Source organism: Anastrepha obliqua, chromosome 3 (assembly GCF_027943255.1).
Source record: "Anastrepha obliqua isolate idAnaObli1 chromosome 3, idAnaObli1_1.0, whole genome shotgun sequence".
NCBI lineage: Eukaryota > Metazoa > Arthropoda > Insecta > Diptera > Tephritidae > Anastrepha > Anastrepha obliqua.
This window is the reverse complement of record NC_072894.1, coordinates 112,338,404-112,365,196: the sequence shown is the minus strand read 5'-3', so window position 1 is coordinate 112,365,196 and position 26,793 is coordinate 112,338,404. Positions and strand designations below refer to the sequence as shown.

Below are 26,793 nucleotides of genomic sequence, written 5' to 3'. Positions count from 1 at the left end.
TTGCTGCATAAATTGGGTCAAGGACTATTTACACTAATTAGTTATTATCCTAAACTGCATCAGAATTTGAGCTGCGCACAAAATCGTGTGAAAGTATTCATATTTAAATCTAGTTGTCCTGCAGAAATCTAAGAAAAAAAATCAAAACGAAAATGGCGTAGTAAAGGTAACGCCTCTCAAGGATATCAGCAAAACAACCCCTAATGTATATTCGGCTTTCCATGCCGACTCTACTCTACTTCTACATACCTATGTGCATATGCCAACACACGTTCCACTTCCATTTTGTTTCGTGTCAAGCAAGGTGCTGCTTTATAAATGCCTTGCACCGTTACGCCTGTATGAGTGCTGAGTACACACCCACACATCGAAAGGCTTACAGGCACATTTTGTACAAATGCTGCGCTCATTCACCACTTCCACCGTCCATTCATTCGTGTATAGAAGAAACCAATCCAACCACGGCAACAGCCACGATATTCTTTCTCGAAAATACGCTGTTGACTTTCTCGTATCAGTTCTTTTTGAACTACATCGCGGCGCGGTAGCTTTGGAAAACGGTATTGTACAGTGTTAGGCAGTATAAAAGAAACAAGCGAATTAATATTAAATATTAGTGTGCTTCAGAAAAAAAAAAACGATTACGTGCTAGTAAATGAATGCTTATAAAAATTAAATATTACTGCTACCGTGATTTTGGTGGTTGGCTATAAAATAAATATGCAATAAACATAATTTTCAATGTGGTTTCAAAAATATTACCACATATGCACATACATAAGTGTTTAACGAAGTAAATAAATTAACGGTGTAGACATAATCGCTACACAACTCAACTCAATGTTTGATAAGAATATGGATACGACGCTCTCATCATCATTACATGTTGGTGATTTAGATTCAACAAGTTCCGGCGGCACATCCTCTGACAATTCAACAGTTATACAGGATAATATGCATTCACCCGTGCAATATGGTAGTCTTTATTTACCCAATTCAAGTAAGAATGCAGAAAGAAATCGTTTTATATGCATATTAGGGGGGCCCTTAGCCATGTGTACAAATATGAGGAATTGTAATTTACCAACTTCTATTGCTTATCTTATTTCATAAAAAAAGCTTTACTTTGCTCGGAACCACCAAACTATGCAAAATTGTATTTCTACGTATTACAAATTTAGCCGTTGGAATCACTTTCATAACCTAAAAAATTAAAAAATTTTTTGGAATTGCGATGGTTTTTATCTATAACTTCTAAATATAAGCGTCGACAGTGCAGTAGGGGTTTGCTAGTATTTTAACCCTAGAGTACTGATTTTTGTCGATTCGGCGACTATCACTAAACTATTACTAAAACTACTATATGTAAAACATGGTTATTATCCTAGGGTTAATCTCACTTTTTCTGCAACTTTATTCGCGCTATGCAATAGCGAAAACAGTGATGAATTTAAGTATTAGCGAGTTAACCTCAAATTAACTTTAACTCAGGTGTATGGGTTAGCCTAAAGTTCAATAAATTTGGAACTTTCTGTGATGAGTTAATCTTTAAATGGAAACAGTAATAATTCGCTGATTTTCTTAATAAAAAGTGGCAACTGTGCGAAAGTGGCAAAATTTCTAAGAAAAAATTAAATTTTTGAAGTTTTAAAAGAAGAAAAAATATTAACAATTGTTGTACAAAAATGTGATAAAGTGCTACACAATTCACCAAATCAACACTAAAATTAAGGACAACATAACCAGGCGACCGTTTTAGTCGAATGGTTTAGCGCGTGACTACCATTCGGTAGTGCCCAGGTTCGAATTCGCGATTGAAACACAATTCACATTTCGTTACTAATAACAGTCGTCCCCTGGCAGGCGATGACAAACCTCCGAGCGTATTTATGCTATGAAAAAACTCCTCTTAAAAAAAAGAGGATGTCTGTAAAGTCGATTTACTGACGATAGTTTAACGTGATAACGTCATAAGAAAATACTGATTGAATGGTTGCATTTTTCAAAAGAAAATTTTAATTTTATTTGTTTGATAGATATTTTGTATGGATATAGAGAATGAGTTAACATTAACATAACATAACATAACATAACATAACATAACATAACATAACATAACATAACATAACATAACATAACATAACATAACATAACATAACATAACATAACATAACATAACATAACATAACATAACATAACATAACATAACATATCATAACATAACATAACATGCTGTTCAAGCAAGGTAACGACGCATGAGCAAGATAACGACGCATTTTTTGGTGCGTGCAGCCGGTTACATAGAATTATAAGACGTTATCACGTCAAAAAATAATAATAACATTAAAACAACAGGTATTATTAAGGGGTAACACCACTGTACACGCGTAAAATAAACACGATTTTTAAAGAATTTTTTTGTATAGAAGGAAAGGGGAAACAATCACTCTGATTTGGGAAGTTATTACTTATATACTAAAATACAAAACTACAAAGTTTGCTCGAAAAATTTTACAAAATGGCGGCATTAGAGTCACTTTTGTAATGTGGTTTCTCTTGAAGGAGCTCCGCGGCACGCAGCACAGAGGGTGCAAATTTTAATCTGGAACAAAGAAACATTTTTTTTCTTAATCTAGATAAGAATAGCTAGAGAAACACGTAGGGGATTTAAAAAATATTTATTTTTGTGGAATTAGCAAGCATTTGAAGGAAAAAACTCTATTTTGGACTAAAATAACGGCACTTAAATAATTATAACAATCGTTTAAATTAATCTATCGAAAATCCCCTACGCTCTTCTCTTAAGAAGGTTATTATACAGACGTAGTGAAAAACCTGATTAAAAATATTTAAAATTGTTTGAGTTATGCTGCGTGCCAATTTCAGAAAACGTGTTTTGAGAAAAACGCGTTCAAAGTTTGGAAATTTGGAGAAGTCGTTAGGTAGCAGTCACTAACGCTTGGTTAAAAGCTTAAAATATTTATGAAATAGACTTCGGTAACGTATAAAACTTTTTGTTCTGTATTTTAAAAGGTTCAAAGAATTTTTTAAGCTTATAAAAAAAAAATCATTTTTTTGAAATTTCTACAGTGATGTTACCCCTTAACAAACTTGGTTTTATTTTAAATTCTTCAAGTAAATCAAATTAATAATAATCAATAAGAAGGCATATGCAAATACAAATACGTGCATTTATATATGTACATATGCGTATATACATACATATATACGCTCACTTAAGTAGGAGAGAGCAAGATGTCGAACGTTGCCGTTCGTTTGCTTTGTTTGCTTTGTCGTTCGTTCCGTTCATTCAAGGTAACACTAATGAGCAAGGTAACGACACATTTTTTCGTGCGTGCAGCCTGTTAAATCGAATTATAAGACGTTATCACGTCAAAAACCATATGCTATTCGGGGGCGTCATAAATCTGTAGGTCCGTCCATTTATGGGATCGAATCAAAAATCTAAATTATTCATTTTGATAAATTCACGCGAAACTAATAGTTCGAGCCTAAAATTTCAGTCAATATTACAAAACTGCTGATTTCTAAGCTCAGTTAACTAGAGATTATTTTGAGTTAACTCATTAATGTCAATCATTAACTGCCAAATTTGATTTAAATCGCCACTAAGAAAACAGCCTTTAATCTTATAAAGTGTTCATATTTTATTTATTATTATCCATTGAAAATCCATACAAGGCAATACAATAATATAATATAAATATAAATGTCCCCACATTGTTGAAACTTCTGCACAATCACTGGTTTTGAACATCATCGAAAATTTGTAGTCGGTTTTGAAGGCAAATGTAAGAAAATATGACATCCATAACCAATCTGATCTTTATAAAGCGATACTTGAAGAATGAAACAAATTAGCACAGAATGCACAAAAATTGATTGAATCCATGCCATGTAGACTTCAAGCTGTAATTGAAAATAAATGATACCCAAAAAAGTATTAAGTACCGTAAAATTATAAAAAATAGAAATAGATAAATAACTGCTCTTTTTTAACTGTATCATTTATGCTGCGACGTGAATTCTCTGAATGTTTTTTTTTTTCATTGCAATGAAATTAGTGAATACATTTTTGTATTTTAGATTGAGAAATTAAATATAGTAAAATAAAAGGACGTCTACATACTCTGTTTTTCCATTTTCGCAAAATATTGTGAAATACAAGGTGGGCCAAATAAGACCTACTAATGACTAAAGACTACTGCCTAGCAGTATGCGCAGTTGCTCCATCTTGTTGAAACCATAAATTAGGATGCTGCACCGTCATTGGCCGCAAAAAGTTTTCAATCAATGTTCTGTAAGAAGCTCCTGAAATCGATTCCGGCGTTTCATCCTCATTTTCGAAGAAATATGGACCTGTAACTCTAGTGGCCATAACACCGCACCAAATGCGTACATTTAGATGGGTGCAACTGATGTTGGTGTGTTGCCCTTGGATTTTCAGAGCCCCACAATCTATAGTTTTGTTTGTTGACATAACCATTTAAATGGAAATGCGCTTCATCCGACATCAAAACATTATTTAAAAAATCAATTTGTGTGGCTAATTGTGTAAGAATAGAAAAACTCGATAATTTTAACGTGTAATGTTGTGCTGTAGGGTTCCATAATAAATTTCCAACAATTCAATTATAACCTACAAAAAGAGAAAAATAAATATGTCGAAACATAAAAAAAGTTATTTGTGCTTAACATTAGTAGGTCTTATTTGGCCCACCCTGTATAAACACTACAAAAAATCGTATTTGTAAAAAATAAGATGTGAATGACAGTATATACCCACTGTTCGTACTTCGAACTTCTGATCCCACCATGTGCACAACATAACCTTTGAAGCATGAATATTTTTCTTCGCTGTCGGAGGACCTGGTTCACCTGGCAGCCTTCAACATTTTCGACGCTTAGGGTTATCATAATAGATCCATTTTTCATCGCCAGTGACGATGCGATGGGGAAACCTTTTCTTTTCTGCCGTTCAAGAAGCATCTCACTCGTCACTAAACGTCTCTCGATATCCCTCTCCTTCAATTGATGTGGCACTCAGTTACCTGCTTTCTGGAACATTCCCATCGCGTGCAAACGTTTACCGACGATTGATCTGTCAACATCGAACTCTTTAGGCATATCATCAAGGGTTCAACATGCGCCTTCATCCAATAATTGTTGTATCATAGTTGAGTATCTTCGAATCGCAAGCTTTATCATTCTTGAAACCACTCTTTACAAGTTATATGGAGCGAATGTCAACTACTGCGAGCGAGACCTCACATAGGTAGGGGAGACCGGGGATGGTTGACTAACTTTTGACTTAAGCTCGTATATCTCTGATGTTTAATTTAATATAACAAAAACAACAATTGATACCGATAAAAGAACTATTCAGGTACCTAAAATACTATAATATGACCTATATATTCACTATTATAATACTTATTTTGCTGATTTTATAAACGCCTGACGCTTGGTCAACCTACCCCATGTCCGGGGCACGTTGACTATATGCATGGGGTAGGTTGACTTAGGCAGTAATTAGTATAAATTAAGAGGATTGGTATAAAATAAAACACAAAAATTTACTAAATGATTTTTAATTAAAATAACAATTTTTAACAATTCCGGAATATCATATATTGTGATCGTTTTTCCGGAGTGACTGGCTAGCCAGTTGTCGCTGGCTTTATTGAAATATGTCTTGAGAGGGTCGTAAACGCTTCTGTCAAGTGGTTGTAGCTTATGGCTACAGTGAGGGGGGGAATGACAAAACAGTAACCCCATTGTCTTTGAAAAAATCAAGCACCTCTATAGATAAATGCGAGTCGTGGTTATCCAAGAGAAGAAGAATAGGCTCTTCTTTACTAGGTTTGACGTGTTTCACAAATTGCGTGGCGTTTATGCTTTCATTATCGAAGATAATCGCGTGGCAAGCTCTTTCTATGATATCTTTTGGAGAATTACCCCTTTCAGATTTTTTTTTTTTTTTGTAATATAAGTCCTCATTGTCTGTAAAAATACAACAGTAAATTAGAATGTGACAGAAGACTATAAAGCAATTCCATGAGAGATGATCATGAAAGTAGGAGCGACTGGGGTTGCTTGACTAATTAGTCAACCTGCCCCGAACAAAATTTGTCAACCAGCCCCTGACGCCATTTTGCATTTTAATTGCTCATAATATGCAAACTCTGGCACTAACATAGGAGCAATACTGCGTTATATATAGTAGAACTATTATGTTTTTATTTGGCATAAGAACAAAATTGTTTCTAACAGATGCATAGGCACAATAACAAAAAAAGTACGAGCTAAAAAAATTACTTACCGAGAACAAAAACACAACATGTGATCTCACTCACGAACGCCTTGCGACTGCTGCGGCTCACTTCCCACAAGTTCGCGGGTCATGGGGAGACATCGATATTCATGATTGGTTGATGAAAGTCACTTGATGATGACGAGTTATTGTCTCCCCTATACACCTTGAAATCACCAGTATATTACAAGAGCGAACACAAAATAGTAACAGTAGTGTCGCTGCTCTTTTGCGAGAGCGAAAAATTATTCCATTACCCAATATTTCATTGCGTTTTGCTATATGAATCAACGCATTCTAAAGTTATGTGGTTAAAATAACCCCACCTCGTATACTGCAAGTTAAAAAATAAATTAATAAATTGTGATATGTTTCATCGAATATATAGACGTGAAATTTCAATAAAAACATTTCTTACGCCAATTTAACAAAAATAATATGTTATGTTCTACATATCTGCACATTTTCAAAATTCACAATTCTAGTAAAAATCGCTTCATAATTTCAAGTTTCACAAAATTAATTTTAATGATTCCGCAGACTTATGGGGGGAGAGGTAGTCAGACGATTTGATGATTTTCAATAATTTTTTTGCTAGTCAATTGCTTTATTTTACAAAAATAAAAACATAGCATTAATTCATCACGTTTCGACTTGACTTTAGCAAAATTGCAACAACAAAAAATTAATAGTTGCAAAAGTTATCACTGTTTGTGTGGAGCCCGTTTCTCCAAAAGTCCCTTGCGGTGATCATCACAAGTCATTGGAGATTCATCTAAAATCAATCGGACAAGAGAAATTAGTTTTATTAGCAGATAATCTTATGCCTGATCGAAGCTTTTTTTTCAAAATTAACAACATGGCGGCCTCAGGAAATATTTTTCAGATTTTCGAAAAAAATCGACAATTAATTGTTTGAAAAAAAACGAAATAGTTGAAAAAAAAAAATCCTTCGATCAGGCATGAGTTTTTATGTTTTTCAAAAGCAGTGTAAATTTTATTGAAATCTACCGAGCGGTTTTTAAGTTACAGTGATCACCAATTCCAAAAAACATAGTTTTGAGAAAAACGCATTTAAAGTTTTGCTATCGATTTATGTAGAGTTATACGAATTATTTAACTACTTACACTGTGTCATCTACTCCTGAGCCATATAATAGTTCTTCAGCCGTCATAGCAGCTTCCAAAATATCAATTTGCGGTTGCCTAATTAGCAATCTACCTTCTCGAGTTAGCACGCTTATCTGCCACTTTCATACGTCGGTTGATTGCAGCTGCTGGTTAAAACTTTTTAGCCCTGGCAATCGTAATTATAGTTCTGACCTTTTTGAGTTTAAGAAGCGAAACGGATTGGTTTGGTGGTGAACGAACTCAAGACGAAATAGCAGCTGCCATCAAACAGAGAGTCCGACAGTTTGCCTTTGGCACTACACCAATTTCAAGTAAATGGTTTTCCAATAAGAGGTGTTATTCCCGTAAAATATCAATGGTTTCGTTGCTTGTGTGGCACGTAGCGCCGTCTTGTTGGAAAAAACGTTGTCCATATCAATACCATCCAATTCCGGCCATAAAAAATCGTTAATCATCTCTCGATAGCGCAATCCATTCACCGTAACTGTTGCTCCAGATTCATTTTCGAAAAAGTAAGGTCCAAAGACTTGTTCTCGAACGCTCCGGAGCGCCCGAGCAGCCTTTGTTAATTGTTAAATAACTCGAAAAGTATTTGTCGGATTCACTTCAAATTTTCACACAATATTTTTAAGATATTATACAATACTTTAAGAAAATGTAAAAAAAAAAAAAAATTTTTCTAAAAAAAAAAAAAACAAAAAGTTTTTTTTTTTTTATTCTGACTACCACTTTCCCCTTATGAGAGGAATATGCAACTAAAATCAACTAAAAAAAGGGAGACTCAAGTATCTACTTATTTATCAAGAATATACTAAAAAGAGAGTGAAGAGAAATGCATGCAGTTGCGCGAGAGAAATGCGAAAATGTGAACAGGAATGCAAGAAGAGGAAGAAATTACACAAACAACACACAAATAAAACGCAGAAGTACGACGTCACACACACAGCGATTCTGCCAAATTCTCTGAGAGCAAAGTAGCGGTACCGAGATCGGCGCCACTTTATTATTCTCTTCATCGTGCTTATTTATGATGCTTGCACTCGCATAGCGGTGATATCTTGACGAAAGTGCCTACCACATTAATCTCACATCATTCTAGGTTAATACGTATTCTGAAACGTTATAACCGTGATCTTAAGCGTGAAATGGAGTTAACTTTTTTGGCACTATTTGTAGCCTTTCAAATTTGCATGCCAGTTTTTTTCTCTCTTTACGCAGAGCTACATATGTATGTATATGAGTACAAGCGGCTTGAAAAGTCTTTAAAGCGGTCCCTAGTAAACCAGTAAGTGATTGAAAATGTCTTCCCTTCTTTAAAATTTTCTCTCTCATTTAAACGTACAAAAATTTAGTTCGATCTGTTAATTTATTATTTGTTTACAACGCATTTGAAATTATCGTGTCTGTGTTTTTTTTTTCTAGGGAAGGAACTGAATATTCTGCAGTGATAAAATTCTTAGCGAGTAGTGAATAGAACAAAAAATGTCCTTTAAGTTCAACGTTGCATATATATATATTTTTTTTTTTTTTGACAGTTCGAAAAAAAAAACATTTTAAAGCAATTTGTGGTGATCAAAAAAAGAAAATGAGACAAAATACATCTAAAAATGCATCTAAAATGCTTAAATTTGGTAAAAATGAGCATAATCCGTAACCGTATCACTACTAATACTTGGAAGTACTGCCCTAAGTATGTCACTTGTGAGCTTAGAGCATAAAAAACGATTGACGATATTTGCGTTAAACTGATATTTTCACCTTATATCATACTTCGCGCCTGATCATCAAATGCCAATTATCGAACAGTTGATTTTATTTTGCCAACCACCGGTCAAATTGCCAAACTTGTCACCGTGGCATTTCGTTAGTCGGCGCTTAAGCGCTTTCGTTGGGTTTACAAAAACACAATGTGAGTAAAACTACCCAGCAACGAAGCAACGAGCTGGGTGTGGAGACCCCTAGTAGTTTTCAGAGCTTCCGAAAAATTATTAAAATTATTGAAGGATCATTGGAATAAGTGTATTGAAGTTCGACTAAATTATATTGAATAAAAAAAGCTAATGTCATATAAAATTTCACATTCATTTATTTATGCTTTCAATACTTTTCAACCAACCTGTACATACACAGCAGTAGTGGGAAAGGAACAATTCTTATTGCATATCACTTTTCACATAGACAAAATTTCCAAATTTTGATGTCCATGCATATGTAAGTATGTATGTATGTATGTATGATTATTTCCCCGCCAGGCTGCCGGCCAATTTATTAAATTCGTCACTGCACTTTCAAGTATCCATCGCTCAAGACGTGTTCATATGTATGTACGTATACATATGCATTCAGTGTAAATAAATATACATATAAGTGAAAAGAATTATTTATATTAATGCGAGTCTTTGGCGCTAAAAAACGTATAAATATAATAACTGACAACATAAAAATGGGAGAATTTAGTTTAGATTGGCGCATTTCTCAAGCGTTGAATTACTTGGAAATAACAATAACAATTTCAGCGAAATGTTTAATGAGCCAACTTAAACCAAAACCAAACTAAACAGCTATGAAAAAGTATTATTTTTTATTTTTTCTATGCTTTGTGAATTTGAATAATTTGGTTTTGGTTTATATATATATGTATATATTAGGGCGGATCGATTTAAAAATCGCTCATTGCTCTGTGAAAATCGTATTCTAGGGATCAAAATAAGAAACTTTGCCGAAGGAATCATACCTCTAAAACGAATTCTGATGTCTCCCAATTTCGGTCGAACGAAAAATCCCACTTTGACCCATTTAGAGTGCTCCAATCGAGTCCAAATGTATGACCGACCCCCACTAACTTTGGACGGCCGATCCACCCATGCCAGTGGCAAACCCCCTGGAACTCCCCTGGGGGGTTCCCCATACAATCATTTCAAAATATTACCATTTTTGGCCTTTACATGAGAAAAGAAACTAAAAAGTTCGACCCAAATTGGGGGACATCAGAATTCGTTTTAGAGGTATGGTTCCTTCGGCAAAGTTACTTATTTTGATCCCTAGAATATGATTTTCACAGAGCAATGGACGATTGTTTTGCCTCCCCACAAATCGTCCCGGCCTAATATATAATATATTTATATATATATATATATATAAAGATTTGGTAGAAATTTTTTTTCGACACGTTTCGTACCCTCCCACAATCACACCCACCGCGGGTGCGCCAGCTGACGTTCACTTTCGTTATTCATGAAAGCTAAATCACAAGTATAGGTAGTCAAGAGTTTAACGGCATAAAAACGCAGTCTAAAATCGACCCCTGGCTCTCGGACTATTCACGGCGATGCAGTGCGAACACACTACTCTCAGAGAACGCAAATACATATGTATGTATGTATGTATATGTATTTACGTTTTCTGCTACTTTTACCACAGGGTGATTATGCGAAATCTTATTGCTACTCGCAGATTCATTCTCACAATATTTTCTGGCACAACAACTGATTTTGAACGACCTTCACGAAAATTCATCGCGAACAGCGCCTACAAGAAATTCCATTGTACCAGTTTTTTACAGTGCTAAAAGAGGGTACTTGCGTGCCGTATAATGATTTTAGTTCATGGATGCATTTCTTTCGAAAATTGTGAAAAATAATCGCACGAAAATTTTCATGGTTTAATTGCATTTTTTTGCTGATATAAAATTTTAAAGTCCCTGTAAGCAACACTCATATGCCTCTCACATCAAAATGTTCTGAGTTCGTTTATGGTACAAAGTGGCGCAAAATTAATCGCCCTACCGAAAGATTTATAATTTTTGCAAATAACGTCTGACGACGATACTTTTATACTTGTGAATTAGACAGCTGTCGTAAACAAACAGATAAGTAATGGAGCACGTAAAGGCCAAAATAAAGATTTCCATCCCTAAAAATCGGTTTTCTTTTAGTATGAATACAATAAGATAGAACGATTTACTTCTATTTTTTGAATGTTAACTATCGATTTTTGTTCGAATAATGGCCCGTCTATGAGCTGAATTTTTACCAATTTTTTGTAGGCCGTCAAAGAAAAATGTATGAAAAATCTCAGACTGGAATTTAATTGATCAAATTTTTTCCTTTTTCACTATTCTCGGGAGCATAGTGCCTCGATAAGTTTCTTCCATCGCACATGGTTCTGTGCTGTTATTTTGCACCGTCCCATGAGATATCGGCATCTGCTAGTTCGCACAGCATCGACCTTCTCCAAGTGTTTTTTGATCAAATTCCAATTGATAATATCGGTGGATCGAAGCTCGAAACTCATTGTGTACATGCAACATAAAAGTTTAAAAGAAATTTTGTATTTAGCGATCTATAACACACCTTCTTCTCGAATTTGACGCCATAGCGAAACGAAAGAGTGAACAGCTCGGCCGAATACGGCCTGAAGAAAGGCACATACGCTCAGCTCAACCCAACCACACCTTAGGTTTATTGAGAGAGCTGGGCTCGGATGAGGTACTGTGACGAGTAGAGGGCGCAAAACACCTTAAGGACGAAGTGCAAACCTCCTCACTTTTCATTCATGCATTAGCGATTCTCAACAGGCAAAGGCAAACCTACGACTGCATTTCTACCCTAAAAAAGATTCTCATAAAAATCATCTGCCGTTGAGAGTCAGCATAAAATTGTCCATCGTTCCATCGTCCATCGTCCACGATGTACAGAATACAGAGGTGTGGCCAACATCAGACCGTTAACCGGCTCTCAGAGATTTTGAAGGAATCAGCTGATTGGCTGACGGGGCACGCGGGACCACGACGGCGATTATGTTGGTGATATACGATAAAAATCAAAGCAGACTTCGCTCATGTTAGGTCGATACCGTCTGAACAACGACTGATTGGACGAGTGAGTGAATACTTGTGAACATCGCGATAATGTCGCAACTGAATTGACTCTCACAATTTTGCTTCGGATGGCCAAATAACTGTAACACACACGTTAACTCTACCAAAAATTGCTATATTTCAATAAAACTTGGTTCGCATATTACTTCTTATCTAAGGAAGGTTAGTATTGAAAATGGGCAATAATCACGCCCATCTCCCATATAACGGTAATTTTAAAAATGGAAAATACATGATATCTCTCTTATAAATGACACAAAATTACTATTATAAAATTTGTGTCAAATGATGACCCCAAGAAAACAAATACAACGCAAGTAAAATTTTTGAGAAATGTATGGTGCCACTGCCACTTTTGGCTGTAACTCTATAAGGACTTCACAAAAAATACGCCCAAACTTGATGCATATACCACCTTGATCAATAAGTTCCGGGAACAACCCCTAGGTCGCGATGTAAAGCAACTGATTTGAGTTCTGTTTTTTTTTAGGTTATGTTACCCGTGCTTCTGTGATAAACATTCCCACCAAAATTCCATCGTCATTTCGTGATATTTGTAAAAGTTACGTCGTCTTGAGTAAATCTACCTCCGTACGTATTTTCGAGTTTTTACAGTCTTAAAATGGATTTGAATTTAAAATCACTAATGTGGCGAAGCAGTTTGTTTACCATATGTCTAAGCTTGGTTTATGACGTTTAGGTTATGTTAGAATCGACTAGCACACACTGCTGGCGGCATCTATTGACAAACAGCGGGAACTTAGTTGCGCACCGATATTTTGAATAAATAAAATCGAAGTTATCAGAAAAAAGCTCCTGTCGTTTCTATTTTAGCTCAGTCTTGTTTGTTTTGGACTTCACCTTGTATATATAAATACAATTAAATTAATGAATTGCCTAAAAACATGCTCCCTTACCTTCCAGATTATCGCGGAAATATCTCCTGCAAAACAGTACTGCACTTCGATAAGTTTCCCGCCTATAGCAGTGATAAGGAGCTGGAACGAAGGTTCTGCGATATCACCAGTGACTATGACAAGTCTCCACCACCCACTGCAGCGGGCTCGCCGCTCTATCCCGCACTGAATGGCGTCGTATATGAAAATGGGGTTGGTGATCACAATGGCAATACGAAAACGGCGCTCGGCAGTGAAACGTTAAACAGCATTAACCGCACAACAACGGTGGGTCTGGGTGGCGGTGGTCAACTCATTTCTGGCATAACAGCAACACATAGCATGCCGCCAGGTGGATTTCAGTTGGACCGCAAATTTCTGCAATTCACCACAGATCAGGTGGGAGACAATGAAACTAAATTATTTACTTTCATTATTTCACAAATTACTTACATTCTTTTCTTTTGTTTTTCTCGCCGCAGATCCAATGCATGTGTGAAGCACTACAACAAAAAGGCGATATCGAGAAGCTAACCACCTTTCTTTGCAGCCTGCCCGCCAGTGAACTCTTCAAGACGAACGAAAGTGTATTGCGCGCACGCGCGCTCGTCGCCTACCATCGTGGCCAATTTCACGAACTCTACAATCTATTGGAGACGCATTGTTTCTCGGTAAAATATCATGTGGATTTACAAAATCTCTGGTATAAGGCGCACTACGAAGAAGCGGAGAAGGTGCGCGGACGACCGTTGGGTGCGGTCGATAAATATCGTCTGCGAAAAAAATATCAATTGCCGAAGACGATTTGGGATGGTGAGGAGACTGTGTATTGCTTTAAGGAGAAAAGTCGAAACGCTTTAAAAGATTGGTATATGACAAATCGTTATCCCACGCCAGATGAGAAGAAGACGCTGGCACAAAAGGCGGGACTAACGCTGACGCAAGTGTCGAATTGGTTCAAAAATCGAAGGCAGCGCGATCGAACGCCGCAACAAAGACCGTAAGTAACTATGTGTGTATGTATATGATAACAACAGTAATACAAATTTATAAAACTTAGGTCGTGCTTTTCCTCTAATTTTTGGTTAACAGCCAGGGTTCACACCCGTGAGCATACTTCAAGTACTTGTGTGTGTGAGAATGAAATTTGAATTGGTCGAGTCTAGGAGCACCAAGAGATTTAGTGGCTGCTAAAATACTCAGGCTAAAGGCCCATTGTATTTAGAGCTGTGTAAAGAGGGTAGATAGTCAAAGGGGAAAGGAGAAAAGAGATGGGAAAGAATAGAGACAGAGACAAAGGTAGTTAGTCCTTTGAGAACTTTCCAGATTCTTTGGTAAATCTCTAAATATCTTCCAGTTTTAGAGAACGAATGTTACTCATTGTCTCGATATCGGAACCCAAAACTCGTTACCTTGCTCTAGCAAAGTTAGGTCGCTCACAGAGAAAGTGCTTAGTGCTATCAGCTTCCTCCAAGCAAGACAGGCACATAGAGTGCTCAATGATTCCAATGATGGTCGTATGTTGGCTCCATGGGTTGTGCCCTGTAATAATACCGACCATCAACCAAACGTCTTTCCTACTAAGTTTTAGTAGAAAGTTTGACAGTTTTCTGTTCGGACTTGTCACAAAACACTTTGCAGTTCTGCAGCCTTCTAGACCGAACCATCGCCCTTAATGTAAATTGCATACATAATCGCTAATCCAATTCATGATTCCTGCCGGTTTTTAGCTATGGAGAAACCGCTGATCCACCGTGAGTGTCCTGGAACCCATATAAGTACAAGCCTGCTCTGTCTTGCGACAAAATTAAGCTTCTTCTTACACTCTTGAACAATCTTTGAGGTTTGCTTCGCGTTGTCCAGGGCTTTCAGTACAGCCTGACTGCCACTGAAAACTCCAATCTGTTTCCCGCTCCATCTCCTCTCGATTATCCATTGGGCTACTTTCAGGATTGCAAAAATTTCTGTTTGGAAAACAGTTGCCATTTCCCACATGGCATAGTGATACTTAATACAATCGGTTAAGTACCATCCGGCTCCAGACCCTATTTCATTCTTGGACCAATCGGTAAAGAAAATATGCGTCAAACCTCTCTTGTGTGTGTACTTCGTACAAAAAAGTTGATACAAAGAGGTTTGAAACTTTGAAATTTGATGTGTTACGGAAATTCCAAAAATTAAAAGTAAATGGCGAGGTTTCAAAGGGCGGATAAGGTTGAAATGTTGCTGGATTATATGGAAGCAACGATCTTTATCTGTAATTGTTTTACGAAACGGACGGAACGACTCCACCTTTGTACTAAATGTTTTTATCTCAAAATTACATAAACAAAATAAGTTAAACTTGTTTCATGTTCCTACAGAGTGGCCTAAAAAGATGTTTATTTCTAAATCTTAGGTAGGGACCAAAAGACCAAAAGACCATGAGACCATGGGGACCAAACCTCCCCATAGCTAATTTTGACACTGACAGTTCTTTTCTCCGCCACGAAATATGTAGGTCGTAAGACAGATTGACTCGTGGATAACACTCATTCCCTCATCGTATAGGGCGTATGGATCTGGGATGTGGAACTCAGTGCCGAAATATTGATCTCAAGAATTCACGCACCGACCTGAAGAGAATTTTCCACAAAATCTCGGAGGTGCAATCTTTTCCATGCGTAACTTTTCGCCATAATGGAAACAGTGGAAATCGTATCCAAAAGAGGGTTAAAACTTAAAATACTTTCGGACAGTCAATCAGTCCTCGAAGCTTTAAATAGCTTTACGTTCAATTCAAAAGTTCTTACAGAGTGTAACAATGCACGCAACTGGCACTGGAGACTCTCAAACAGGTTTCTCTAATTTGGATACCAGGGCATGAGAGACACGAAGGAAACGAGAAGGCAGACTTTTATGCCAAAAAAGTGGTCATTTATTGGGCCAAATAGGGTTGGCTTTACAACACAGTCTAAAACAGGAAACCAAAAAATGGGCCCAAATTAAAACCAAAGAATGCTGGAATGGCACAAACTGCCTTAATCACTTCAAAAACTTCCTGAACTTAAATACCAACAGAGCAAAATCTGCTCTAACCCTAAGCGGAAAAGGCCTCAGATTGCTCTGTGGAGCACTCACAGGCCACTTTGCCTGCAATGAAGATTTCAATATAACTCTGATTGAAAATAAAACAAAAATTACTCATATTTAGTACAAAATACAAACTCAAAAAATATAAGAAACACGGCGCTGCGGTACCACGCCTACTTTTCGGCCTATCTCGAAAACGTCCTCGGCAAAATTTTGTACACGTATTGCTACACAATTTAGTTCGGGCTTAAATATTATTCAGATCAGATGAAAATCACGCCCACTTTTAAATATATACAAGCTTTAACTTTTATTGTATTTATAAGTTTGTTTGATTCCGAAAATTAGCAGCCAACCCAAAAACGTTTGACTAAAACATGCGCGGGTATATAAAATTCGGTCTAAAGCGAATTTAGCGCTTCCTTACTTGTTTTTTTTTGACATTAATTAGGTAGGCAGGTGAAATGGTTGAAGTGCCAGTCTGGAACTCCTCAAGTAGCACTGAAGCGCCGTTTTGATACCATTATGAGACCTCCAACAGGCAGATATCTACAGCTAGCCAGAGCTGTTGATATAATGGAGAAGATTGATGGGATTTAGGTTGGCGCACTGCCCCAGGCTGTCGAAGAAAGGAGCGCACAGTGACCTTAATCGGCTAGCTGCCAAACCCGGACATTTACAGAGAAAATGCTCCACAGTCTTTTTCTCTGAAATGTTTCCACAGCTTCTACAATGTGGGTTAAATGGTAACCCTAGCTTTTCTGCGTATGTGCCGATCGTCCAATGACCGGTGAACACAGCTACGAGTTTGGAAATTGAATGGCGAGTCCTGAGTCCTTTGTATTGTATATTGTACTGGGGCCAAAGGGTTTTCGAAACATCGCACATGAAGAAATGGAGCTCATCTGCTCTTTTGCTGTTTTTTATTTCTTCCATTCAGTTGTAAGTTACAGGTCGTTCACAATGGAGGCCAACAAAGAGAAAATTCGGTACATTTTACAGTTTTTCTTTGATAAAGGCGAAAATGCCAGTTTCGAGTGAAGGCGGGGCAGATGCACAGAAAGTGGTTCGCAGTCTCATCCTCCTCTTCACAAGCTCGGCAGAGTACACTGTCTGAGATGCCTAACTTTTCCATGTGTTTCGCCCACAGAAAGTAGCCCGTCATCAGTCCAACCAGCTGTCTGCAGTCCATTCTGCTTAATGGCAGGAGGATTTGCGACAGTCGATCGGACATGACAGGTAACATTAGTTTAGTCCATCTGCAGCCTCTCTCAGCCTGCCAAGCTCGGTTGTGGATTTTAGTAACACATTTTTGCTGGATTTGATGGCTGCAGAAGCAAGTGGTGCCGTTACTGTAACATCTAGTTACGTGCAATTTTGGCTTCGTCGATTCCGTTCAGGCATTTTTGATGTCAATACAATTTCGATAATGTCGAAAAAGTCGATAAAATCACAGAAATAATCGTAGTTGATCGGCATGTTAGTACTTTCAGCATCACCCAGGAGCTAAAGATTGACCATAAAACAATCTTAAACAATTTGTGCAAAAATTTTACACACAAATAATGGATTTCTGTTTCTCCCAACTAATTCTCAAAACAGTACCGTTACAATAAGATCATAAACGTGATTACCGTTACTTTTAAATAAAATTTTAAAATCGATTTTTTTAATTGTAGGCAGCATTGAATAACCCATCATTTTTTTGTTTTTCCTTGATCACTACTCTCGGGAGCATAGGGCATCGACAACTGAGTCTTGTCGTTGGTTTCGTTAATCTATTTTGATTTTTGACAGGGTAGGTGATTAGCCTGCCCCCCATTACCGTATATTAATTCATTTGTCTAATTTTAGAGAGTATAATTTTCACAGAAAATCAAATCCCATAACTAACCAAATAACGTTTCGCATCGTAAAAACAAAAAAACTTACACCATACACAAAACGCGTGGATGATCATTTCAAAAATTAGCTATTACACTCGCCATTTACTCTTACAAATCGGCATGTGTAATTCCATAAAGAACGCGTTCCACTTTACATAATACAATTACAACAACAACAAAAAAACAAAACAAAGTAATACAAAAATGAATCGTTTTCCAAAAGGTTTCATATTACAAAAATGCTAAGGAAGAAAAAACGACCCATTGAGCAGCCCATGAGCCTATATGTAGATGTACCACCGAAGGGAGCACGCGCGTCAAAGGCGCTGCGGGCAACCACTTGACGTTTTGAAAGGGCGAACTCGCAAAGTGGTTTCTCGTAAAAAATAAGTCATATGAAATAAGCAAAACTTGAAAATTTCCCTATAACTCATAAAACGTTGGCAGCGGCATTTACTGGTGGGAGTTGTTGAGCAAACGTCGATGGTGGATGCGGAAAATTCAATCGAACCAAATTGGCATTAAAAATCATTACGAGCTGACCGTAGAAATAAAAGATTACATATATACATATGCACATAGGCTATATATATACATATGAGCTGCATATGTTGGAACACGTACCATTTCCTGTTGGATTGCAGTGCGATTTTTTTTTCTTTTTCTATTTTTTTGTTGGCGGCTATGTAAATTCAATTTACTCATTTAGCACTTGAGCGTGTTTTATGTGCGTATTTGCCCATTGCGTCGATGCGGTTCGTTGGCGGGCTAAATGTAGTTTGATTTTTTCTTTTATTTTAATACTTTTAGACTGGAAGTCGCCACAGTTTTTACTTTTTTCTTTGTTAGCAAAGAGTATTCGCATGCGCAGCGCATATGCCAACAGAGCAACATCATCAGCATCCATTTATGTAGATATGCACTCGTAGAGCAAAACTATGCGCACAGCGGGGCTTCAAGTAGAAAATATATATTTTAGTCAAGTGTAACATTTGGACCATTGCTGATTGACACGTGTTTCACATAAAAGCGTTCAAATGTTTTCAAATTTTTTTTTAAATACTAAAATTTCTGTGGAAACTTAAAATTTGTGCAGGAGTTACAATTTGTTTTTTTTTTAATTTTTTAGATTTTTTTTTAAGTACGGAATGTGCAGATATTCTTAGCATAGAAGACCTCTGGCTCTGACTTAAAACTCTGGAAAGAGGATTTTTTGAAGATGACAAGCAAGGTTCTTCTGCTCATGTCATAGACTGGTTATATACTGGCAACATACCCATACACACATATGTATATGTACAGCTGTGAGCATGAAAATAGCAGTACCCTTAACAAATTATTTTGAAATCATTTATTTTTCGCCTATAAATCACACTAAAGCAAATTTCGATACCAAATATCTACGAAGAATTAAGAAAATTTAGATGTGTAGAGTTTATCACGAATGCAGAAAATCTAGATGTATAAAACTTTGATACGTCCGGTTCTAACTCATGGTGTTGAAATCTGGACACTAAAAGTTAATGATATTGCGATTTGAAAAAAGCATAATAAGAAAAATCTACGGTCCTATCCAACTTGAATAAATATAGCAGCTACGTAAATAACGGTTCTTAGCGTTCGTTAGGTTTGTAAGTGCAACTTTGAAATAGCAGTGCCTTCAGTTTTTTAAGGTTATGCAAGGGAATTTAATCAAATTTTGCACAGATTTAGACAAAAGTACGTTTTTTATTTTTTTTTTTTGACGTGATAACGTCTTATAATTCGATTTAACAGGCTGCACGCACGAAAAAATGTGTCGTTACCTTGCTCATTAGTGTTACCTTGCTCATTGCCGTTACCTTGCTCATATGTCGTTACCTTGCTCATTGCCATTATCTTGAATGAACTGCAAGCGAAAGCGCGGAGCGAACGACAAAGCAAACAAAGCAAAGGAACGGCAACGTTCGACATCTTGCTCTCTCCTACTTAAGTGAGCGTAGATGTGTATGTATATGCGCATATGTACAATACATATATAAATTCACTTATTTGTATTTGCATATGCCTTCTTATTGATTATTATTAATTTGATTTACTTAAAGAATTTAAAATAAAACCAAGTTTGTTAATAATACCTATTGTTTTAATGTTATTATTATTTTTTGACGTGATAACGTCTTATAATTCTATGTAGCCAGCTGCACGCACCAAAAAATGCGTCGTTATCTTGCTCATGCGTCGTTACCTTGCTTGAACAGCATGTTATGTTATGTTATGATATGATATGATATGATATGATATGATATGATATGATATGATATGATATGATATGATATGATATGATATGATATGATATGATATGTTATGTTATGTTATGTTATGTTATGTTATGTTATGTTATGTTATGTTATGTTATGTTATATTATGTTATGTTATGTTATGTTATGTTATGTCATGTTATGTTATGTTATGTTATGTTATGTTATGTTATGTTATGTTATGTTATGTTATGTTATGTTATGTTATGTTATGTTATGTTATGTTATGTTATGTTATGTTATGTTATGTTATGTTATGTTATGTTATGTTATGTTAATGTTAATGTTAACTCATACAAAATATCTATCAAACAAATAAAATTAAAATTTTCTTTTGAAAAATGCAACCATTCAATTAGTATTTTCTTATGACGTTATCACGTTAAACTATCGTCAGTAAACCGACTTTACAGACAACCTCTTTTTTATTTTGGTGAGTGTCACGCATATTTTTTTTATGTTATGACTATCATAGATCGAGCGAAACACTGCACCACAGAACAACGGAAGCAGATTCTGAAATTGAGAGCAGGAAGATCGTACACAGAAATACAAAATATTATTTCATGTTCAGCAAAAACAGATTTCAAATATCATATTCATATACCATCCCAATGGCGACGCGTAAGAGTAGTATTTATTCCGAAACCAGGAGAAGACGACTATTCCCTAGCAAAAAGTTTTAGAGAGGCTGTTAATCGCTGGTGAGAACAGTGATGAACTAATCACCGACAGGGCCAAACAAGGATGTCACTCTCTACTAGCGGAGATGCAGGAACACGGTTTTCATGTCCAAGCATATGCGGACGATGTCTGTGCGCTCCCATCTGATAAATCCCTAAGGAGGCTTTGCACGAAAGTGCACGATACAAAGTCTTTCCGTCAATCCGAACAAAACCACCATAGTCTTGTTCACGAGAAAACGGAAATTGGATGGACTTAGTCTTCCAACATAAAAGGTCTGACACTTGGTCTTTCCGATGAAGTTTAATATCTAGGAGTAATCTTGGATAAGAAGTTGACTTGGGAGGCACACGTTTCACTGAAGGTGAATCGCGCATTAAGAATTTTTCAGCACTGCCGCAAAGCCTTTAGTAAAAAATGGCGTCTGAAAGCTGCTATGGTCCTATGGATGTACGCAACATTTGTCAGAGCAATCACTTACGCCTCTGCGGTCTGGAGGCGACGGAGCATGGTTAAGTGCACACTCCGGGGACTATACAGGGTTTATGCAATACGGGCGCCATGAGTACTACCTAAATGCTATGCTTGATTTGCTCCCCTTGGATCTTATAACAGGAAGCAATAAAAGCAATGTGTGGACTCCATAAATATGGTTTCTGGCAGGAAGGCGGAACTTCGGGACACAGAGAAATCTTTAAGTTGCTATCTGAGCAGTATCCACTGTTTTTGGCACCTAAAGACGACCTTCTACCCATAGTTTCATTTGGAAGGAAATTTGATGACAGATTTCCACTACGGGAGCAATGGAGCAATCCAGAATGCATTCAGGAAGGTTTGACGGATATTTTCTTAATCGAGGGGTTCAAGAATGAAATAGGGTCTGGACCCGGATGGTACTTAACCGATAGTATTAAGTATCACTATGTCATGTGGGAAATTGCAATTATTTTCCAAACGGAGATTTTTGCCATCCTGAAAGTAGCCGAATGGATAATCGAGAGGAGATGGAGCGGAAAACAAATTGGCGTTTTCAGTGATAGCCAGGCTGCACTGAAGTCCCTGGATAACGCGAAGCAAACCTCAAAGATTGTTCAAGAGTGTAAGAAGAAGCTTAATTCTGTCGCAAAACATAACATGCTTGTACTTATATGGGTTCCAGGACACTCCGGTGTTCAAGGAAACGGAATTACCGATGAATTGGCCAACTGTGGATCAGCGGTTCCCCGCAAGGGTCAGAGCCAATAATCGGAATCAATTCCGCAGAAATCCTGAATTGGATCACCGATTATGTATTGAGGACCCTATGTGCCTATCATTTGCTGGTCAGCTGACATAAGGTGTAATATTTTATGGACTGACGAGTCTAAAATAACTTTGTATGTCGGCATGGGTTCACGAAAATATGTTAGACGTCCACCTAGCACCGAATATCAGCCACAATATACTCTAAAAACCTTTAAACAAGAGGGCTTAAAAATAATGGTATGGGCATGAAATAGATGGCATAATGGACACCAATATGCATGTGAAAATAATGCAAAATGTTATGTTGCCGAATTGCGAAGAGGAAAAGACAATAAAGGAAACCAGCAGGATATTGATGCTAAACACACGAGTCGGAAGGCCAAGGGTTGGATTCATGCAAATAAAATTGAGGTTGTACACAATACCAAGCCCAGTAACCAAAGAGCTTTGGGAAATTGTTAAAGATGCATGGCTGAAGATTTCGAAGCAGTAATGTGAGCAATTGATGGCCTCCATGCACCGCCGATGTGCTGCCGTAATAAAAACTTTGGGAAATTGAACTAAATATTAGTTTCAACTTTTTATGTGCAAACTTTATCAATGCAGTTTTTTTTTAATTTTTTTATAAACTAGGTCAGACCCCGTTATTTATATGACCACAGTTATTTCAATGTTAACACTGAATTTCTATCTGTTGTTATAAAAAAAATTGTTTTTCGTTTAGAATTGTTTTAAATATGTGTTCAGTTAAAGAATAGAAAAGAATTATATTATATTTCAAAATAATAATAAAAACTTTCTAATCATATCATAGATTAAAAATCTATTATTATTTTATTTTTTTTTTTTTTTTGGTACTGCTATTTTCACGCTCGCGACTATAGGTATGTCTAGAAATAGACCCTTTACTAGACACCGCGACACGAAATTTTTGATTACTTGCAATAGTCAATTTCAATGAAATTGCCAATCGAGTGAGCAAACTGAATGAAGTTGGCAATTAATGCCACGAAATATGTTCAGTCATATATTGCCAACAACTGTGAAGCAATGGGTTGTCGTTTGCCGTTTTTACATCCAATTGGTACTTTTTGTTACACTCAGCCAGCATCTTTGATAATTTTTCGGTCTGGTTATTTCCCTTCTGATTCACCCAGAATCTCGGAGCCCTTCTTTCCTATTCATCGTATAAATCAAACAATGTTTTCAAACAATCAATACCGCGAACACAACGTATTGGCATACTTGGCAACATTTTTAAAATGACGATAACATAACATGGCAATGCTCACATTTAAAATATTGCCATCGCATTCACTCTAATTTGACAGTGTTTATAACATGAAAAATTAAGTATCGGTATGTTGAGTTACTGTTATTTCCCATCGAAATATGACAAGATTGATAAAACAAGATAGCGCCCATCAGAGAATGCGTCACATTAGTGTGCAATTGTATGAGTGAGATCTGAAAATGCGAACAAGAATTTAAGAAGAAGAAATTTCACAAACAACACACAAACAAATTGCACAATTGCGTCGTCCACACACAGCGATTCTGCCAAATTCGCTGAGAGCAAGGTAACGGTACTGCGATCGGCGCCATCTTATTATTCTCTCCATGGTGGAAATATGATTGACAGTTTTACGTTGCCTGCGAGCGGATGGTTTTCTATGAGCAGCATTCTCCGATGTTTACCAATGTCTGCTGGTCGGCGCTCGCTATTAGAAAAACCTTTTTCTATCAGTTGGTGTTTCGTGTCCTTAATTATCAATGCTCTTAATTGCCAATTAGATGCCTGTTTGAACATAGTCTAAAGCTGAGAGTTGAGTTATTTCGCCGTCATCAAAACCTAACTTTCAAAACGACGCTAAAAGGGGGCATATATCTAAGCTCCCCACTAGGAGCATTAAACAGCAAAATAAAGATAAAATGTTTTTCCATTATCGGTCATCCCTTGATAGACAACGGTAAGCCTCCGAGTGGATTTTTGTCACGAAAAATGTCCCATTTACTGTTTGAAAGCAGCACAAAGTTGCGGATTCTACCATTTCTAGGTTAAAATCCAAATGTACAACAAAAAAATAGTAGGAGAAGTTCGATCTTTCAAAAACGCAAGCAATAAATGTAAGGCAGTTTCGTACAAATTTCGATCTATTTTTATATTTTGTATATGTCTTTTAATTTTAATGCCCATAAAGGTATTTTCATACATTTTTATACTTAAAATTACATAATTTAAAATGTATGTGGTTAACTTGAATGGAAAGTGATATTAAACAAAAATATATTGAACGTATGATATGCACATAAGGTCCTTATATGTACTATTTTGATACATCAAAAACATAAATTTTACAATCTAAACCATCTCACTGAATGTATGTTAAAATTTGTTTATCTCCCTTTCCAGTGATATCATGTCTGTCCTGCCTGTTCAACAATTGGATGCTAATGGCTTTCCACGTATGTTCAACGCTCCCAGTTACTATCCAGAATCGATTTTCAACGCTCAATAACATAAGATCTTGCAATTTTAAGGATGTTCGTTTTTCATTAGAAATTTTGGACATTCTTTAAATTATGAATATATTTAAAGTTCTGTTGTAAATAAAAATAATATAAGCCCATTGAAAATGGCGAATTAGCATAAATTGATTTTTTAAATTTAAGGCACAATAAAAAAATAAAATACGTACTATGTTTAGAATTTAACGATATTGCAATAAATTTTAAAATTTAAAAGCAAAATGAAGAAATTGAATAAAACATAAAAATGTAATGAAATTTGGAAAACATATAATATTAAATATTTGTTTTGTTAAAAAATAATAATAATTGTTTTATTTTCTTTAAAGAAACAATAAGGCAATTCGCAATTAAGTGACAATGGCCTGGTATGACGGCCTTTCTAAATTATGATGATATAAATATCGTGACTTATATTTAAAAAAAATTCACTCAAATATTGGATTTGGGAATAATTTTCCGTCCTTTCGTAGCCAAAGTTATTATGTGAAGTATGTGCCATTGAAAGCTCGACGAAAAATTCGAGTTCTTTTGACTTGATCCATTCATTGAGTCAGTTTGCGATGCTCTCGTAAGAAGTGAACTGCTCTCCAAAAAAGGCTGATTGCATTGATCAGAACAGATGGTAATCCGAAGGTGCAATGTCTGGGGAATACGGATGGTGGGGCAAGATTTCCCAATTCAGTCCCTTTAAGTCTTACTGGACCGATTTACCAACGTGTGGCCTGACGTTGTCATGTAGCAGAATCAGTTTGTCATGCCTACCGTCCCATTCCGACCGTTTTTCTTTGAGAGCTCAACTCAAACGCATTAGCTGCAGTCGATTACGATCGCCAGTGATGGTTTCAAATGATTTAAGGAGTTCATAATAGATGATACCCTTCTGATCCCACAAGATGCACAACAACCTTTGAAGCATGAATACCTTTTTTCGTTGTCGATGGTCTCAGTTCACCTTTATCACTCACGTCGAAACCACTCATTACAGATCGTATTTGATGGAGCGTGATTGCCGTAAATATTGGTTAATGTACGTTTTAGTTGCACTTTTCTTTAAAAGGTAATAATGAAGCATGACTTTCCGCAAATGCTGTTTTTTCGGGACGAACATAGACATTTTTGACGTCAGATGAAAAAGGTTCTTTACGCTTCAAATGAATGTCAACTACTGCAATCGAGACCTCACATATACACCTTCAAATCACCAGTATATTAGTAGAGCGAACACAAAAATAATATCAGCAGTGGCACCTCTTTTACGAGGGCGGAAACTTATTTCATACCCAATAATTTTGTTTTCTGTATATTGTTGGTTTATTTGAAAAAACAAATTTTCCCATTATTTATGGAAAACAAATTCATACATGTGGATGCCTCGGTTGACATCGTAGTAGCGCATCCTATTAACTCAATTTTCTTAATACCTTGGTGACGGCTTCTAGCTCTATCTCACGAATAGCTCGCTCGATACTCGGCGTAAAGACTTGAATGGTTAATCGATTATTCGCAAAACATTGGTCCTTCTAACGAAGCTCTGAGGTGACCAATTGACATCGCCGAGACGGCTGGTAACACCATTACCGAACGCAAAAAGAACGATGTGGCATAGGCTGTGTGTTATAGCACATCATCCTGCTGAATCCAAAGACAGTCCAAGTTCTCGTCTTCATTTTCGAACCATAAAAACTCGTTTATCATGCCTCTGTAGCGCTTACCGACCGACAGTATTTTCAAAGAAAAAAAGGGCAAATGATGTCACCGCGCATGCTCAAACTGTCGCTCCCTAAGGATGCATTGATTTCTCGAGAATCACCTGTGGATTTTCCGGGTCCAAAAT

General features: G+C 36.5%; 1 protein-coding gene across 1 annotated transcript; it reads left to right on the top strand.

Moving 5' to 3' along the window:
* The first annotated feature begins 455 nt into the window (after positions 1-455).
* Positions 456-25,120, top strand: LOC129242425 (homeobox protein SIX6). The gene is made up of 4 exons (XM_054879053.1): positions 456-1,000; positions 13,269-13,639; positions 13,723-14,240; positions 24,841-25,120. The coding sequence occupies exons 1-4, from the start codon at positions 841-843 to the stop codon at positions 24,944-24,946; spliced, it is 1,155 nt and encodes a 384-aa protein (XP_054735028.1). The 5' UTR covers positions 456-840; the 3' UTR covers positions 24,947-25,120.
* The last annotated feature ends 1,673 nt before the right edge of the window (positions 25,121-26,793 follow it).

Bases quoted from the DNA above. Each gene is read 5' to 3' on its own strand.
- LOC129242425 (XM_054879053.1), top strand. From the start codon at position 841: ATGTTTGATAAGAATATGGATACGACGCTCTCATCATCATTACATGTT. The intron at 13,640-13,722 runs GTGGGAGACAAT...TTCTCGCCGCAG, and splicing joins TGCAATTCACCACAGATCAG to ATCCAATGCATGTGTGAAGC. The intron at 14,241-24,840 runs GTAAGTAACTAT...CTCCCTTTCCAG, and splicing joins CGAACGCCGCAACAAAGACC to TGATATCATGTCTGTCCTGC.